At 36.7% G+C, this 20,509-nt stretch overlaps 1 protein-coding gene across 7 annotated transcripts in view; it reads right to left on the bottom strand.

Moving 5' to 3' along the window:
- KIAA1217 (KIAA1217 ortholog) overlaps positions 1-20,509 on the bottom strand; it is a 719,758-nt gene that overhangs the window by 400,902 nt on the left and 298,347 nt on the right. For all 7 annotated transcript variants that reach the window (XM_078075245.1, XM_078075247.1, XM_078075246.1 and 4 more), the window contains exon 4: positions 13,583-13,767. In XM_078075245.1, the coding sequence (XP_077931371.1) occupies positions 13,583-13,767 (185 nt within the window). The remainder of the gene's footprint in view (positions 1-13,582; positions 13,768-20,509) is intronic.

The following is a 20,509-nucleotide window of genomic DNA, read 5'->3' as shown; positions in this document are numbered from 1 at the left end:
AAGGCTGCTGAACCTTTGAGGAACAGTCTTCTTTCGGACCGGATTCTGTCTTTCTTAGGTTCACTTCCTCCCTGCCTGTGTTCTTAATCTCCATCCCCTTTCTTGAAGCTGCTTCCAAAATGCCTCGGTCGTGTAAATTTGATCGTGTCACTCACTCCCTACTCAATATTCCCCCAAATCTTGCTGGATTATCAGTGTTCTCACCCTAGTTTTGGCTTCTGAGGTGGTGGCTGCTCATTCATGACCCTTGCCATTTGACATAATGACCCTTGAAGTTATTTGACCACATTTGTCAGCTACACACCCTGCCCCTCAATGGATCCTACTAAGACAAAACATAATTGAGAACCTGAGTTAAACTTCTAACTAGTAGCACAAAAATGATAATGTGATTATTTTTATGTTTACCTTATACATTTAGGAAAGAACAATATTTATTTCTTCTTTCCTGATGGATTGACCAAGCTTCCATTTAAAATATCTGCACTAAATCAGTGCTTTCCAAGATACTTCTCCTCTGGAATTGGGTTTTTATTATTAAAACATGATTAGCACTTTCCCTTTTTGCTTTTCAGTAACATTCATTAAAAATAATGCTGAGGAAGTCCTTCATAATCAAGGATTCTGTAGACTGACTTAAAAGGTGGTGAAATAATAAGCAGAGTAATATTCCATTTTTTTTGTCATTTTCCAAATATATTTTTCTCATCTCTCTTCTCTTTCTCCCTCTGTGACATACTCCCCATTCCTTCCTCAACACTTGCTATACTTTTCTCCTACTTTCCGACAATGATGGCCAGTAATGCCTTTCCATGGTCATTGTTGCAGTCATAGTTCATGTTTATTGTCATCTGATAACCGATGGCATTTAGTTAAGCGTTCAGCATGGTGCAAATATACTCTTCATCTTATGTAAGTCCACACCAGGTTGGACTTGATTTTTCACTCACCGTTTGGCATTCTAAGATCAATGGAGCAGAAATGAGACTTCCTTAAACATGCTTCAAAATCAGAAATCATTAAGTATAGCATCTAATTAAATATTAAGTTATAAAGACAGACTTCAAAATACTAGCCCTCTTCTCTTTCTTTGCTGATTTCACTGAGCAATTAAGACTCTGACCTGGAGAAATACTAAGATTATCTGTGTTTAAGTGGAAAGAGAAAAACTAGCCCTAGGATAGCCAGTGTTACGTGCATTAAGTTTAGCCGTATGAAGTTTTAAATATGTAAATGAATCAGCGCAAAGGTACTACTCAAACCATTACATTTTCCCTGAAGGAGGTTTTATAAACAAAACTTACATTATTTTTTCCACTCCTGATTCACTCATAGAGAAGAGGATTATATAACTATCTGCATAGATTTTAGATTTTCTAGCAGTTTAAATAGATAACTGGAAAAGAAACAAGTTTTATATTATCTTCAGTAATTGAGGATTATCAAATGAAGAAGTTCTAATTCCCTTGATCATGACACTATGTTCCCTTTAACTGGTTTCATTAGGCATGCTAACAAATACAGTGATTTATTTAGTAGATACAGTACCTACTTTCTTGAACATTCAGGAAATGATGATTATGGAGATATCCTTGAAAATAGTAGTAAGACTACAAAGTCATCCAAGCAACATGAATACTGGTTGAATCCCATAAGACATACTTTCAGTGGTAAATATATAGTAGTCCCCCTTTATCTGCAGTGTTGCTTTCTGTGGTTTCAGTTACCTATGGCCACCTGGTCCAAAAGTAGATGATCTTCCTTCTGACAATGTGTAACCTAACACTACATCACCAAGCCTGTCATTCATGTCACTTGAGCTCATCATGTAGGGACTTTCTCATTTCACATCATCACAAGAAGAAGGGTGAGTACAATACAGTAAGATATTTTGAAAGAGAGACCACATTCACATAACTTTTATTATAGTATTTTGTTATAATTGTTCTTATTTATCATTGGTTGTTGTTAATCTCTTACCGTGACTAATTTATAAATTAAGCTTTATCATAGGTATGTATGTATAGGAAAAAACATACTATATATAGGGTTTGGTACTATCTACAGTTTCAGATGTCCACTGGAGGTCTTGGAATATATCCCCCCATGGATAAGGGGGGACCATTGCACATGCTGTAAATATCAAACAATGATCTCCTAGAATTCTATTTTTTAATGCCCATTTGAGTATCATTCTCTAAATAATTATTTCTTTTTCTTCAACCTTTCTCTCAACTGACATGCAAATGGAAGTAAGCTGAATATTTTCAGCAAAAATTGAACAAATGAGCACTGATAATCCTCCCTCTCCCTTCCTAGGAAAACAGGTAATAGCTATTAAACTTCATGCTGAGAATTTTAACTATTGTATTTCTGGTTGGTTTAAGAAGTAAGATGTGGCTATAAAACTCACATTTCTCAAATGTATTTGCCTGAATTATAACAAGAATTGGTAACTGATTTACATAATCCAGACACATGTCTACAGAGTTCAAATCAAAATTGATGTGTAATATACCAATCTATTAACTGCTGTTTGATCACAACCCTCCATATAGACAAAAATTGAGTAATTATTTATTGTTATTATATGTCTAGGTGTAGGGTTTTTGGGGTTTTTTTTGTTGTTGTTGTTGTTTTTATTATGTTATGTCAGTCACCATACATCATGCAAACAATGAATCATGGAACACTACATCAAAAACTAATGAAGTACTATATGGTATAGGGTTTTTTTGTTTAAATTTTTTTCAGTGTATCTTGGGAATCGTTGGGTTTCCTGACTTCAGATATTAATGGCCTTTTATCAGTTTTGGAATATTCTCAGCCATTATCTTTTCAAATAATGCTTCTCTCAGTGTCTGTATGTTCTCCTTCTGGAAATCCTGTTAGACTTATGTTGGATCTTCTCACTCTACTGTTTTACATCTTTTAACCTCTCTTTTGTCTTTTCCATCACTTTGTCTCTTAGTGCTGTATTATTAGGAATTTTACGAGTCTATCTTGCAGTTTACCAGTTCTTTCTTCATTGTATTTACTTTGCCATTTAACAATACACTGAGTTTTTACCTTTAGTTATTATATTTTTCATCTCTAGAAAATCTATTGTTCAAATATTACAGGTTGCTATTGTTAGAATCTGTTCTTGAAACATATATAATGCATTTATTTCATATTCTGCATCTAATAATTCTAATATTGGCAGTTTATGTAGATCTCATTCTGTGATTCTTTTCCTTTGCTGACTTTTGTCTATGGTCATTTGTTTCCCTATGTATGCAATGAATTTTTATTGTGAGCTCATGTTTTGGACTTTTATCTGTGGGAATTCTTACAGGCTTGTTTATAAAATACATTATTTGTAAGAGCATTTTCGTCTTCTGCCATGAGGCAGGCAGAGACTCCGATGATCTGGGATGATTAAGTGATATTTTCGGCTTTTTTTGGGGGGGGTTGGGTTTTTTTCCCTATTCCACAATAATATGACTTTAAGCCCCAAGACCACGTGAGTGAAGACATGAGGTTAGACATTCTCAGGATATTCCTTTTATTCATCTCCACCCAGAACTGAGGTTGAGTCAAGAGCTTTCTCCAAGATGTCCCTCTACAGGGCAGCCTTCCTTGTGTTAGCCACTGAACGCAGAGGGCTTTAATATGACTATCACTCTTCTTGGCATCAGGAGTCACTTCTCTACTGAATGTATCTATTAAAATTCCCTAGACCACAAGGAATTGACAAAGACCACTATACAAATCATGGTTCTAACTTTTACTTATTCTTTTGTGTTAAAGTTTTCTTGTTTGGCTTTTTGTGTGTGTGTTTTTTGGGTGTTTTTTTTTGTTTTTGTTTTTGCCTCAGGGGAATTTCTTTAATTTACTGTCAAATCAACTAGGCATTTCAAAAGATATATATAATTTAAAAAAATCTAGTGTTTTTTGTTTTGCTCTCCTGGGAGGGTGTTCTCTGAACATCTATTATGTTGTTGACAATTCTTCTAGTTATAGCTATTTAAAAATCCTTGTGAAGTAACTTTAATAAACAGGGCACAAATAGAATAGATCTGAGGTTCTCCTAGTGTATTATCTTTAAATATTCAAGATGCTTCTTCATGAATCTCTAAGAATGTAAATAGAAGTTTCATCATAAAAAATTCACATTATGTTGTGCTAGAAATTGCAGTAACAAATTAGTCCTCACCTCCTGAGAAAGAAGTTCTTAATCAAAACCAGAAAACTCCATTCTCAGGGATACATGAAGGATAGCCAAACAAACACTAAAAAACTATGTAAAATGGTTATGTGATGCAAATATTAAATTACAAATAAGAACAGAAGGATGTTGAAAGTCTTTTAATAGCTCCCCATTTCTGAGACTTTCTTCTTCAACTGGAGTAGGAAGGGTTACCTCCAGTGATATGTGATAAGCTTTTGTGGATACTTGAAGCTCAAATTAAACATAAGAAGAAACATTTTAATTTTGATGATAATTCAGTTAAACATGATGTTATATTAAATAAATGTTATGGGCTAGATTACAAGACTTGCATCATTTTAAATATAAAAGCTTTAAAACAAAATTTATATTTGGAGTATTTGTTTGCAACTACATAAGGGGCATGAATGTATTTGTTTCTGTGGGGAGGGAATGTTTCGAAGACTCTGGACTAGAGTTTTAAAATAAAATTCTCAAGTTGGTGTATACATGCCTTAAGATTTTGGCCATCCCCCTCCTCCCACTTTGACCCTTGAATGTTGCAGTGTCCCAGGGTTCTCAGACATGGGCCACATTCTCTTTTCTATACTTTCCATCCTACCATCTCCCTAGGTGATTTTATCCAGTCCCATGGCTTAAAACAGCATTTATAACTGGTGACCTACTGGTTTGTTATCAGTAGCCTCCACCTTAACTTAATCTCCAGATCCACATTTCTAATTTCCTACCTGAATATTTAATAGCTGGACCACATTCACATCACAAACACATCTTTTGACTTTCTCATTTCCCAGAACCTGCTCCTGCCTTGCTTTCCATTACTCTGTATCACTTCGTGTTGTTTAATTTTTGTTCTAGAACCCACATTAACAGGTAAGCCCCACAGAGCCACAGCCTTCATCTACCATGGTTGATTAGAGCCTAGAACTTGCTTCAACTTGCGTAGAGCCTAGAACAACATCTAACACCTAGTAGGGGCCCAATAACTATTCATTGAAGGTATGAAGAAAATGAACACACTTTTCTCTTTTGAAATCATGCCTAATAGACCTCTCCCCACCTCCACGTCTTTTCTCACCAGCTTTCTTTTACCCCATCAGCACTGCTCTGCTTTGTCATTTCTTAAACGCAACAAGGTATTTTATGATGTTTCCTCTCCCCCTGCCCAACCAGGCAAACTTTCATTACTTGGGGCAAATAGCCTGCTCTGCTTCTTCTATGCACTCATACAATTTTGTACATAAATCATTTGGAAAATTATATTTAGACATCCAGATAACCAGGATATCCCACTCCTGTAAAATCCTCCTCAAGGATAAAGACCATGTTTTACTTAATTTTTTAAACTTTCTATTATTTAGCAAAATGCCAGATACATAGCAGATAGTCAATGAGTTATTTCGGGGGTGGGAGCAGGGGGGTTGTCAGTAAAGTCATGATAGCAATTATATTTTCAGAAAACAACCTCATCACCAGAATCAATTATTAAAACATTGGCTCAAAAAAAAAATCAATCTAATGTATATTTAACTTATATTCAAATGGAACTTCTTAGGTTTAATAATTTAAAAATAACGAATATACATAATCGGCAACATACCAGTATATTATATATATCATAATGTATATGATAAACTGTCAGATATAAACACAATGTTCTGTACTTTGAATAAATAATTGTTTAAAAGTGAATTTCCTTTAAAGTTTATCTTGTGTAATGTATCTATAAATATGAATTGTCAAGAAATATAAAACAACAAAAATCTGTATCCTTGGCATATATTTGACTGATGTTTCTTGTATATAAGAAAGGATTCTTTACCTATTTGTGGTGTTTTCCAGTTTATTTTGGTAGTGTCATTATACATTTTAGAAACATGGAAGGTAAAGGTAATCTGAACCCATTTGAGTTTTTTCCTCTTGCCAAAAGGGGACAAAACCATAGAGGTAGAGTTTTTGACTTAAATTAAGACCCTGGAGATCATTAACTCAAGAAACCATAATAGTTAACCTGGCACAGCAGCATCATTAAGAAGAAGGTTTTTCTTCTGTCTAGATTTTCAAATTCCCAGACACTTATCCTTCCCTTATCTGGCCATGAGTTAAGAAGATTGGTATGATGTGATTATACAAGAGGTAAGTAGCCTTCGAGAAAGCCAGACAGGTGGAGAGGTTCATGGTAGTTTGCTCCTAAATGGCCAAGATTAATGAAATTATTCTTAAGAACATATATAGCTTAGAATGATACATGGACATGATTTACTTGCTTGGAAGAATTATTATAATATCCCCAAATAAAAAGGTAACCACACATTTGTTCATCGATACAAATTCTGATTATTTTTCAAATGCTCCAATTCTGATTGTTTAAATGAATCCAACAGAATAGAAATATTTTGAAGAAAAGGTGGCTCATTAACGTAAAAACTTAAAATTGGAAGCAACATACATAGCAAAGTAAAAATCTGAGTACGGGAATGAAAGTTTAAGTAGTTCAGGTAGTAAAATCTTCCACTCAGGTGGGCAAAATTCCTCACTTGTGGTTGTATACAATCTCCTAAGTTCTTTATAGAGGAAAGTTTTCACTGGCACAGAGATGAAATTTTGGAAGGTACCGAATAATACAGATTTTAGAAAAATATTTGTACAAATAGAGTTTGTTACTTTAACTTTCAACTCTAGTTAAAGGAGAGACAGAAAACCATTTTATGATATTTTTAACTTTATTGAGCTAAGAAATATATTCTTTTATCAGGCCCATTAGAGATAAGCAACCAAAAGCAAAACTCTGTATTATAAACATAATAAGAGACACTATTCACAACTTTCCAGCATTAAACGAACTCTGATTGTAATTTAGTTACAAAGATAAAATCTGATAAAGAATCAATACAACAAGTGAGTTGTGACTGCACTACGCACTGCTCAGGGATCTTGAACTTGGAGTAAGTAGGCAAGTAACAACGGAGTACCAGGAGGGTGGGTGGCACAGAACAGGAGACGCTATGGATCACAGGTCAGTAGGAGTCCGTGCCAAGGAGGTGAGCATTTGACGGGAAACCTGAATGTGTTCTAACAGTTTTTGCCCTTTTGTTTAAGATATATGGAAGGATAAAAAGCATCAAGTTAGAAGACATTGGCTCAAGACTGTGCACCTTTAGTCTTGATCAAAAGAAGTAACTAGGCTTTTTCCATATATATCAAAAGAGAGAGATGAATTAGATGATCTTTAAGTTTTTATCCCACTCTAAAATTCTAAGACTGTGAATTCTCTTTTTCCTCAGCAGCCCATGTGTCTCTGATGCAGGTGCATTTAATTTTTCAGCAGACTTGTGAGTTATTGACCTCTCTTGGCTAAGTGGACTATGTCAAAGTAACTGAAAGTACACAGATTAGTTCGGAGAAAACCCCAGATTAATTTAAAGAGGTAGTCTCAACTCCTTTCCCAACACATTGAATTTTAACAGAATCGAGTAAGCAATATGAGAAATATGAGAACACACGTTACTTATATTTCTTTCTTCTCAGCTATTACTGGGTAGAAGACAAATATAGATAAGATTAATAACGGAAAATAAAGAGAACTCTAGAAATAAATATTAATTTTCGATATTCACACAGTCATAGCTCATACCATATCTAGCTGGAGAAAAAATTCTCATTAAATACTGGTAAGCAGCATTAAGTATGTTTCATTTTTATTTGTAAAACAACTTCCAGGGTAAGCCATGTGAGTTTCGGTAATAGGATGGAGAGAAACTTATTGGCCTATACAGATGTGTAATGCGTGACTCTGGACTAACTGGTATCAACAATGAGCCAAAACTATGAATTTAATAACTGTAAGTATAACAGACCATTGCTCTATTAAAGAAATACTACGCCCTTCACCTTAGCTCTCCTCAAAAATGAGTCGATTGGTCACAAAGGCAGTCAGATAAAGTAATGTGCATCATCAGTACAAATCCACTGCTGCCTCTGGAAAATACTAGACAAAGTGCAGGCCCTACCATTGGCTATTGACTATTTACTGGTATCATCAGTTTGTTACGGGAAAAAGCAGTAAAGTGAGTACCCCTTTTAGAGGCACTGCCTACCTATAGCCACAATCACCTTCCTTGCTACTTCACTGTGCAAGGGCCTAATGTCACTATATCCCATCAGTAGTATCCAGAATGAAACTGAGCCCTACAAGAGAGAAAAAACATACTTTTTGTGCTCCAGTTATTAATATTTTTCATTTATAGATGGGGACAATTGAGTTCCAGGCATTCACAGACAATCTCAATCAACCTGTGGGATGGCAAATAGGACACATGTGATATTACCCTTGTGCATAAAGAATAGTTTAGAGCAAGCATCAGAGGTTTATTGTGGAGTTTTCCTGGTGTAGGTGCATGATATTTGTGAGAGAGTAAGTGTTTACCTTCCACAGCAATTGAAGGTAAAAAGAGACCACATTGTGCTTAACTTAGAGTATCTACGCAGTACATGTGCTCTTGAAAGCACTGAATACACATTAAGTCATTAATCCTCACGACTACTTCCCCCCATAAACCACGTATTATTCTTTAATGGTTAATGAAACTCAGTCAAGAAGGATAATGGCCTTGCTCAAGGCCACAGAGGGAGACTGTGTTAGAAAAGAATGAGACTTGCATGATTTTTGGCCTACAGGCTTGTACTTGGACCACCAGGTCATGTGTAATGGAAGAAGAGCCTCTCTTGAATTGTATGCAGACTATTTGTGTTTCTCTGTGTGTGTGTGTGCACGTACCCGTGCACACTCAAGTCTGTAGGCATGAGTATACATATTGGAATTGCAAGGTCCTGTATTCAATGTATCCTTTCATTTCTCACTATTAGAAAAACATCTATAGTATTGTGATAAATTGATTAACTGAAATTTGTTCTCTTCCCTTTTCATTTCTTTTGTTGAAGAAACAGAAATCTGGGGCAATAAGTAAAAAGGCAGAAACCAGAAGAGCATTTTCTGAACTATAGGATGTCACCGGATGTTTTTTTTTTCAGGGACCAGACTGTCCAATCAGAAAGTTTTAAATTATAGTAACTTTTTTGACAGACGAATTGTTTTTCTTTATAGAAAGGTGCTCTAGCATAGTGGTGAAGTGTGCAAGTTCAGGAGTATGAACTTCCAGGGCTAGAACTCTGTTCTACTTTTTCCTGTCTACATGATGTTGGGCAAATAACTGAAGCTCCCTGTCTCAGTTTCCTCATCTAAAAGGGATAGTCATAGTACTCCATCATAGGATTGCTGTAAGGATTATACAAGATAAGACAATACATTTATAATGTGCTTGTAAGTGTGATGGGCAGGGGCACCTGGGTGGCACAGTTGGTTGAGTGACTGACTCTTGGTTTCGGCTCTAGTTGTGATCTCATAGTCATGAGATCAACCCCTGCGTGTGGGCTCAGCACAGAGTCTGCTTGAGACTCTCTCACTCTCTCCCTCTGCCCCTCCCCCTCTTTCCCTCCCTCTCTCTCTAAAATAAATAAATCAATCTTAAAAAAAAAAGAAGTGTGCTGGGCACATAGGAAGAGCTCGTTAGAGCTCAGATATCATTACCATCATCATTACAAATATACAAGATATGGAAACTATATTTTCAAACTAAGCTACTGGGCAGTGTTCATGCCCACTTCTTAAAAAATGTATTTTTCTTTATTTAGAACAACAGTTAAGAGGTCAAAGAAATAAATAGATAAAACCAGGACAAAACTAATTTTGCAGAAATATACCTAAAACAGAATTCAGGAGAATAGAGAACACTCAGGAAGAAATGCCACATTCTCAAATGTCAACTTAGACCCTCGTCCTGAATAAAATTTGTTGGCACACATCAACACACACTTCAACATTCATCTGTCATTTGGTGGGTTTTCATCATGAAGAGAGTGCTTCATGGGTGAAAATTAGATATGAAATCTGTTGTCCTAAAGTTTATTGATTGACAGTGTCTTTGGTTCTAGGAACTCATTTAGACCATGGCTCAGAATAGAAAGCACACCAACATTACAGGGATGTGGCTGCATCATTAAACATAAATGTATGGTACCATCAAATATAACTGTAACAGGTAAATAAAGCACACAGATCTACTGCTTATAGTCTGAAAATAACACCATGTGTTTTGGTCTCAAAATAATCAGAGTAAGAAAATCTTGCAAATTAAAAATATGATCAAAATTCGACAAAAGAGTTGGAAGATAAGGTCAAGAAAATCTAGATAACATAGAGCTAAAAAAAAAAATAAGGAACAGATAAAGATCAGAAAATTGATGCAGTCTATTGGAAAGCCAACTCATAGGAGCACTGTAATGAGAAAATCCAAGCAAATACAGAAGAAGAGTTTATCAAAGAATTAATAAAAAAGAATTCACAAAACTGAAGGCCATTACTATTTAAACTGAAAGTGCCCATCAAAGTATTCTATCAAAATAAATGGGAAAGACCCACACTTTAACATACATCAGTGAAATTTCAGAACATCAAGGATAAAGCGAATATCCTCAAAGCTTCAAGAAAGAGAGAAAAAGTCACCTGCAAAGCAATGTGTGAACGTGTGAACAACATGGGACTTCTCGTCAACACTTCTAGATCCCAAAAGGTAACGGAGAAAGGCCTTTAATGTTATGAGGGAAAAATTATTTTCTGTCTAAAAATCGATCCTATCCCAACTATCACTAAAATGTAAAAAAAGAGAGTCAAGATATTTGCTGGACAGGTAAACACTCAGAAAGTTTAGTTCCCATTTTCCTTTTCTTAGGAAGTTTCTTGGGGATGTGCTTCAGCTAAATGAAGAAGTAATCTAAGAGAGACCTGTCCAAGTGTTGGAGAAATCAGTCAGGACAGAGGAGGGCAGGAGGACTGAGGGATACAGAGAGAAGTGCCTGGAAGAAAAGGGAGTTCTGTGAATACGATCATATCTATACCATCCTTGGAAGAATTAGAAGCGCTGAGGAGGGAAAGTTTATAAGAGTAATGATTATAGCACACCTCTTTGGCTTAGCAATAACAATATGGGGCCTCATGAGCTATACACTTTATTGATTTGCAACTTATAGAATTACTTGTCTGTAGATAAGCCATGGAAGACTTAATTATGTTAACCAAAAAATAACTACTATTAACCTTTTTAATATGGAAACAAAAGTACAGATGACAAAATTTAAGAGGGGGGAGATGTGGAAAAGCAGTGAAGGGAAATGTCACTGCATTAATTTATGAAATAAACTAAATGAAGACAAACTTAAAATAAAGTTTAAAATTACCAGAATATACTTATACAACTAAACAAATGACACAAGGGGGGAAAAATGAGAGTCAGATACGTGAGAAACTGTACAGACTAAATTAAACCCCGTCGGCCAAATGAAATATGCATTCTAAAGAACCAACACTGAGATCTTAATGTGATGGGCAAGAACCCACACAAACTCAGCACAAGCCTAAGGTGGCACGATTGTTGTTTGGATTTCTTGATCATAATGACCACCACCGTAAGTAAAAGCCTAATACAAGACTGGGCTATCCTATAGAGTCTTCGTCCTGTTCTCCAACAATGAAAGGTTTCTATTCGTACTGTGTGATATGATGTGTGTGGCTATGAAAAAAAAGAATTCTGATTAAAAATAAATATTTAAAATGTTAATAAAATACATATTCTGATGAGTGTTGTCTTTCAAAAGGATCCAGTCCTGCTGCCAATTTCAGGAGTTTTGTGGTAGAACTCTCCGTTTGGACAGCCTGAATCCTCTCAGGGAGATGCAAAGGAAACACCATCTTATTATTATGTAATCTGCTCCCAGTTCATTTTTTTTTTTAAACAAAAATATGCATTATCTATACTGACCTTGCAACTCAATAATCATCCTTGGTTTCTAATGACTTTTAACTAACCCCCCAAAAAATCTGTTTTTAAAGAAACACTATTTTCATCCACTAAGTCTATTCAAAGATACCCTCACAGGTTGTCAAAAGAAGGAATTCTGAAAAATCTTTGGAATAGCATCTAGTTTTAGATTGTTTGTTTAAAAAGTCCCTCCCTGAGCATACCTTACTCAGACACGGATATATACACCATTAAATGTCTGGATACTTTTCAACTTGAGGCGGCTGAAATTCTTTTTTTGGAAGAATTTTTTTCAGACTTTTACACATTACAATATCAAAGAGAACTTCTTTTAAGTAGTCAAAATTCACTCTATTAAGCAACTATCATCAATACTTCTAAAGTCTTCAGTGTTCATTATATGTATCTCTTAAAAAGTATTTTGGTCAATAAAATAGTTATTGTCCAAGCATTCCATTGACCAAAGTGGATAAAACAATAATAAGCCAAGTTAAGAAAAAAATTAAAAAATTTCCAGACATAAATTTGTATCTTTGAACTAGTACATGGCACAAAATTGTATCACTGCATATTCATTTGTAATAGTTTTTAATAGAGAAGAGATCAGGATTAAAATTATAAAATGAACTTATTATTTTCTATAAAGTAAAAGCTTCCAGTTATAAGAATGAGAATATTAAAACAATTTTTTAATTTTACTATAAAATCACAGTGTCAAAAATTACATTTCTGAGTGAGAGTTCAAAATGTAATTTAAAAAAATAACTAATATAAATGTTGCTTGGTGATTTAATATGTAGCTCTTGGTGTAATGGAGAAAATTATTATTATATTTTAAGCTGTGGATTCATTGCCCTCTGTGATTATGGACCCTAAAATAATAATAGTTTGGTCACCATATTTCTCAATTCCAGGTCAAATAGTCAATAATATTCTTGCTAAGTGATATGCAGCTCAGAACCCCCACCTAAATGTTCCAGGTAACAATGTTAGCAGAGATTTTGGTCATCCTGGCAGGGAATCATGTTGTTAGATTATCATTTCAGACACAAATCCATTTTTAAAAGAGACTGCAAAAAATTAAGCATGCAAAAATTCTTTGGCCAGTTAATGATGTGGTTTTACGACACGTCCCTTCTTTTTTTGTTTCTTTTCATATAGACAAGCAATAAAAAAAGAAACTTCATTAACTGGACTATGACAGACTATGAAACACAACCAAGAATAAAATCCGTCCTCCTCAAAAAGAAGTGAAAACACTCAGTTTTTCTTTTATCATTCCTTAATTAATGAAGGAAAGTTCTATTACCTCCATCTTCCTCATTATTGGTTATTTTAGCAACATACTCCAGGATTTTAGAAGATGTCACACTCACACCATCGGATAAGTTTTTGAAACCGTAACAAGTCTCCCTCATTTAAGTTATCTGGCAGTATTATTAAGAAAGAAGTACCTAAGCATAAGCTGACAAAAGCAGCAGATTTAAAATATTACCTTTGTGTGGTGAAGCCTTCCGCTGAGCAGGAGTGACTGCCGTTTGCACCTGCTGCTGTTTGACCAAATTTCCTTCACTTCCAGTTCTCAAAATCTTCTCACCTACGCTGGATTTTTTCTGTTTGCTGTTCAAATTGTCCCTTCGAGGTGATGGCAGCTTAGAAGCTGCATTAGCAAAGAAAGGTCTAGCCAAGCGAGAAGGTTTGGACATTTTAAACAGCAGGAAAAAAAAAAACACACAACAATAAAAAGAACCAACCCCAGAATGTTACCTGCTGGGGCAGCAGATTCTAAAAATTCCTTTGAGCTTCACTCTTCAACTGCCACAGTTAACAGCGGAAAGTGCAGCTGTATAGAAAGTGCTGGGCTGCCACTGGATTTCTTTTAAACAAAAGGCATCATGCAGCCACATAGCCCATTTACTAGACCTGTGGAATGTAAATGTGTGTTTCGAAGACCCCGGTGGCAGTTTTGCAACGGGAAATGCTCCAAGTCGGAGTGAACGGCAGATGCTAGAATATGCAAAGTAAAAGACACACACACATACATGGAACTTCCTAGCGTTCACAGACTAGACACCGGATGGACAGCTTAGAAGAGGAAAATGAATGTAAATACTACCCCACCCACTCAGGTACCATATACAAAAATGAACCAGATGTGCGGTTTATATTACTATGAAGTACATACCACATTCTGTTTCCAGGCATTAGTTCAAGCAAATATTTCCTCGCCTTAGCACATTCTTATATTATACTCCAGAAGTTGATGGTGTAGCGAATGCCCACCTACATAATTACTTCTCCTGCTGTTTATAGAACATGCATAGCACCATGGAAAAGAAGGAAACAGAAGAATATAATTTCCATACCTGTCTGGGCTACCACGGGGTACCTACGGATCAATAAGAAGAGTTGTGTGTCCTTGTGACATTGGACGTGTGTGTATGTGTGTGAGTTGTGTGTATGTGTTTGTGGTGAGGTGGGGGGGGTCTGGGGAAGAGATATAAATTATTTTCCTTTTTTACAATTTTTTATTTATTTTAGAGAGAGAATGCGAAAGGAGGGGCAGAGGGAGAGGGAGAGAATCTCCAGCCGACTCCCCACTGAGCTTGGAGACTGATGCGGGGCTCGATCTCACAACTCTGAGATCATGACCCTGAGATCATGACCTGAGCCGAAACCAAGAGTCTGACACTTAACCCACTGCACCACCCAGGCGCCCCATAAATTATTTTACTTTTTAAAGAGCTCAGACTTTATTTTAGTGAGCAAATGAATACTTGTAATGACCATGCTTTCTAAAAGACCAATAGTGATATAAAAATAAAGCGTTCAAGGGGTCATATTTTCTAAGATGAAAACATTCCTTCCACCAACTGAACACATAGCTGGTCCAGGAGCACACAACCCCTTCCCCACTGAAGGTAACCATTTTCCTCTTGGTTTCCCCTGTCAGTGGCTTTTATGACTTGAGGTTAAGCTGTTTCCAACCTCAATTATTCTGTGTTCCCTTAGGGAGAGTCTACACAAACTATCTCTGAACTATAAAAAGGTTCTGTGAATATGTGATCATACGACTCTACTCCAAGTGCAAATACCATGCCATTCCCCATTTATAGTTGATAAATGCACAGCTACTTAGCACTTTATCGGAGGCAGAATTATGTGCTGGAAAGAGTATACATTTTGGAACCAATTGGACATGAAGTTACTTCTAAATTCTAAGTGGGGCTCAGCCTTGGACAAGTTTTATTCTCATCAATAAAATTGAGACAGTGACTCAACCGAAGTGACAAATCCGCACCTTGTCTGGCACATGATAGCGTTCAATAAATGTGAATTTCTTTCCCCTGCCTTTCCAAAGATTCACAGTCAGCCACACTCTGCCTTAGAAGCTAGAGTGATCGGTATCTTCCCAGCGCCAGCACCTTGGTGTTGCAGACAGAGGGTGGGTTTTCCTAAATTCTATCTTCTTTCCAACCTGCAGGATATCCTTTGGGTGACTGAGAAGATGCACATGACAATTCACATGCATTTAAGGATGTAGAAGCAACGAGTACCATAAAGACAATAAAGATGTCACTCAAGATGAAAACTATAGGCTGCTACAGGGCCCCAGGTCTCCTCGAGATAGTGATGATCGTGAATAGCAATGGTTAACACTCACTGTGTATTTATTACATACCCAAATTGTTCGAAGTCACCCTCACAGCCACCTTAGGAGGGAGGTACTATTGTGATCCCATTTTACAGATGAATAAACTGAAGTACTCACAGGCCCAGAAAGTCACCCAAGATCTCACGTATAATTCATAGCAAAGCTGGGATTTGAACTCAGTTATTTTGACCCCAGGCTCTGCTCGCTCTCTTCTCTAGTAATCAAAAAGTCTGGCTGCAATCCATACCACGCACTGTGTGTGGACATTCAGTGATTGTTCAGTTACAGCCATACCTGGGAAAAATGCCTCTGCCCTCTCAGATGTCATGTGCCGGACGCCCAAATGCGCTGCCACCCTGTAGCCACGAGAGCTGGGGATAGGGTGTCTGCCTGAGTTTAGAGTCATGGGGATCAAGCAACTCCAGTCTAGAAGCACAACATCCTGTGTTGAGGAGCAGATGGAGAGAGTGGCAGTCTGGAGGGTGTGAGCAAGCAGCTTCATGTGGAGCCTACTAGCCCGTGGAGGTCAAGTTCAGTGGAAGAGCTTGACAGTGGTGGCGATGCTCTCCTGGGCACTACAGGTGGCTCAGCCTCAGCTTCGCCCAGGCCTCTTGACCTTCCCATCCCTGCCTCCTGATCTGGCTTTCTGGCCAGGTGTCAAGCAAAACAACTTGGTGAGATCCGTCTGACTTCTAAGCTCACCATGTTCTTACGCCTAGGAATGGATACTCTTAATTTGTTGTGTAACCACAGAGAAGTCACTTCACCTCCCAAGACCAAATCACCTTAAAGAAGGATCATAGTATTTGCTCTGTTTATTGCAACAATCAAGTGAGATAATAAATATGAAAGTGCGTGGACGATTGTAAAATAACACATGAATTAAAGGTAGTAATCTGTATGGTTATAAATGATCAATTTTCCTATTTGTCCTGACTAAATATTGCTTTGGTATCCTAGCAAAATCTTTCCATAGCTGTGATCAGCAAACTTTTTCTGTAAGAGGCCAGCCAGTAAATATTTTCAGTTTTGTGGGCCATATGGTCCCTGTTGCAACTATTCAATTTTGCTCTCAGAGTGTGAAAGCAGAAATGATTGGGCAAGGCTATGTTCCAATAAAACTTTATTTACAAAAACAGCTGGCCAGAGAAAGTTAAACATAGTTTGTTGATCCCTCCTCTATAGCAGCCAATCAACAATTCGTGAATGACAATACCATTCTGAATCCTGTCTCCTTGACCAAAACCTGCTGTATGGATCCCTTGCCTCCCTCTATGTCTAGATGAGTGCACTTTGTGATCTGGCTCAAAAATAGATGTGAACCATTTCTCAAATTGCCTCACTCTACTATTTGGAACTTACATCACATTCAGGGACTTGAGGAGAGTCTCAGATGGACTTCATGAACACCCAATATTGATTCTCATTTAATTACAAAATGCAGGAGGACAGGAGTAGCACCCACCCCTTTGGCTAGCTGGATTATATCATGTTTTGCCATTATCTACCAATAGTTAATGTACATAGGTTGCCACATGGAGGGAGGCATGGTTTGAGTGCAAGGGTAACCAAATCTATAATCTGAACTTTACTTGTAAAATTTTTCTTGCTTCATAGATTCAAGACAAAGGCTTATAAGTTGAGATTCCTCAATTTCCTGGTTAAATGCTACAAAGATTTCTTGATTTAACAACTCTAATTTCTAAGAATCCTTTAAAAGGCATTTCTTATGAGTCCAATAAAAGTTGCTTTACACCATGATGTCACCCATCTGTACTTCTGTATTGTAAGAGAGTCTCAAAATTATAAGACTGTCAATGCCAAGAAGAACTTCTCTGGGTTTTATTGCAACACACTCCCATACATAGAAGACTGAATGACTTACTGAAATAACAGTAGATTTGGAAGCAGCTTGGAAAAGTTGTACAAAAATGTGTTAGACAGCCAGGTTGTGTGATGGAGGCTGGAATTTTGTAGTCACAGAAGGTTTTCCATGTTCTATTTTAAGAGCTGTATCAGCTCTAAGTGCAAGTTAAAATTTTATATTTAAGATTAGAATCCTGAAGTAAAGAGAAACCATTTCTTATTAGGCTGGCCTTCAGTGACATTATTGAAGGTACAACTTAAGATATAACCACCCGAAAATGTTGGACAATCTAAAAGTCATTCTTATGAGTAACTTAGTAATAATAGTGTATTCAGATGTACCCACAAGGTTTTAAATACTTGTAATTCTAATGAGTAGTACCCTTTACTCACTCCAAACTGCAAACAAGGCAATGCTGATAGAAAACCACACCCCCTTCCTTTGAAGATAATTCTAATTAGAACTATGTCATTCTGAGGAGGAAAACAACAGAGGAAACTGAAGACTTCAAGGAGAGAAGCAGCATCACAATGATTATTTGACAAGTGGGTGAGCTTATGAAGTCTCTTGCTATAACTTAAAAAGGTGATGGGTGTTCATTTGTATAATTTCAAATTATCTTGCTCAGGTTCTTAATTATTATGAAACATCCAACATATTGAATTTCTTTTTTTTTTTAAAGGTTTTATTTATTTATTTGACAGAGAGATAGAGAGAGAGCACAAGTAGGCAGAGAGGCAGGCAGAGGGAGAGGGAGATGCAGGCTCTCCGCTGAGCAGGGAGCCCGAAGCGGGGCTTGATCCCAGGACCCTGGGTTCATGACCTGAGCTGAGGGCAGCTGCTCAACCGACTGAGCCACCCAGGCACCCCAAATTTTGAGGTTAATTAAAGCCAAATCTTAAAAATGAAAAAAAGTAAGAAGAGGTTATTTCAGAACTTGTAGGCACTTGTGCAAATATGGAATGACATTTAGTTCAACAGACGAGTAATGCTTTTCTGAGATACCTTTCTGGTTCCCATAGGCTTTGATTTAGTGGCAGTAAGGGGGTAGAACTAATCGTGATGTGAAAGAGCAAAATTGAATAAAATTAACAATGTGCTAAACCATCTGGGGAAATTCTACATGTTCAATTAGCTTTTTAAAAAATTTGTTAATAACTTCTAATCAAAATATGAAGATAAAATAAAATCTTAGTGTTCTGTGCAATTAACTTTTTAAGAAAGATTTTATTTATTTATTTTAGAGAGAGGGAGTGCAAGTGGGGGAGGAGCAGAGGGAGAGAGAGAGAAGGTCTTAAGCAAACTCTGTGTTGAGCACAGAACTGGACATGGGGCTTGATCTCACGACCCTGAGATCATGACCTGAACTGAAATCAAGAGTTGGATGCTTAATCTACTGAGCCACTCAGGCGTCCGATGTTCAATTAACTTTTGATGAAGGGTGAATTCAGAGAAAGTACATCCTTTAAACATGAAAGTCTTATGATCCACCAACAAAGGCAACACACATTGTTGGCTTTTAATGTGTTTAAAGATTACATTTCCTCTTTCTCTTTATTAAAACCTCAGTAAATTTTATGGAAAAGTAATAAAGAAACCTGGCATCAAAAAAAGTAGTAAAATTAAGAAATGGCTCTTTTCTTTGAATATTAGATGACATAGCTTTAAAAATTAAAAGATGCAACATCACAGATCATTAGGGAAATGTAAATCAAAACCACAAAGAGATACCACTTCACAACCGTTAGGATAATTATGGCCAAAATATCAGAAAATAAGTGTTGGCAAAGATGTGGAGAAACTGAAATCCTTGTGCAATATTGGTGGGAATATAAAATTGTGCAGCTAACTGTGGAAAATGGTATTGGTGGTTCCTCAAAGAATTAAACATAGATTTACCATATGATCCAGTAATTCCATTTCTGAGGATACACCCAAAAGATATGAAAGCAGGAACTTGGGCAGATATTTATACACCCATGTTCACAGCAGTATATTATTCATAGTAGCCAAAAGGTGGAAGCAACCCAAGTGTCCATCAATGGTTGAGTGGATAAACAAAGTATGGTACATGCATATAATAATAATGGAATATTATTCAACCTTCAAAAAGGAAGGAAATTCTGGCATATGCTATAACAACGTGAGTGAACCTTGAGGACACTATGCTAAGTAAAATAAGCCAGTCATAAAAGGACAAATATTACATGATCCCATTTACATGAGGTACCTAGAGTAGTCAAATACTTAGAGAAAAGAAGAACACTGGGGCTGGAGGACGGGTGGACTGGAGGGTGAGCATTTTGTGAGTAGAGAGTTTCAATAGAGGAAGTGAGAAAGTTCTGGAGATGGCTGGTGCTGATGGTTCCACAACAATGCAAATGCACTTTAATGTCACAGAACTATACGTTTAAAAATGGCCAAAATGGGGGCGCTCACATGGCTCAGTCAGTTAAGTGTCTGACTCTTGATTTTGGCTCAGGTCATGATCTCAGGGTCATGGGATTGAGCCCCATGTCAGGCTCCATGCTCAGCAGGGAGTCTGCTGGAGATTCTCTCTTTCTCTCTCCCCCTTCCATTGAGCCCTCCCCCTGCTCGTGAATGCTCTCTCTCTCTCAAAAAAAAAAAACTTTAAAAATAAATAAAAAATAAAAATAAAAGTGGCCCAAATGGTAAATTTAATATTATGTATATTTTCTTGCAAGAAAAAATAATTCAAATTCCTATTTGCACACATTTGATACTCTATTTCCCCTTTGTGAACCTAGGGCTAGACAACAGTCTACCTTGTCTGTCTCTCCAACTTTCTGTAGCTTGGGCAATGCAAATTCTTTTTTCACAAGCTGGATTTAAGGAGATGTCCAGAGTCATCCTGCTACCAGAGGACAGACATGATTTTC

The sequence above is a fragment of the Halichoerus grypus genome, chromosome 6 (assembly GCF_964656455.1).
Source record: "Halichoerus grypus chromosome 6, mHalGry1.hap1.1, whole genome shotgun sequence".
Classification (NCBI taxonomy): domain Eukaryota; kingdom Metazoa; phylum Chordata; class Mammalia; order Carnivora; family Phocidae; genus Halichoerus; species Halichoerus grypus.
Note: the sequence above shows the minus strand (reverse complement) of the source record. Positions and strands in the feature narration are given on the sequence as shown.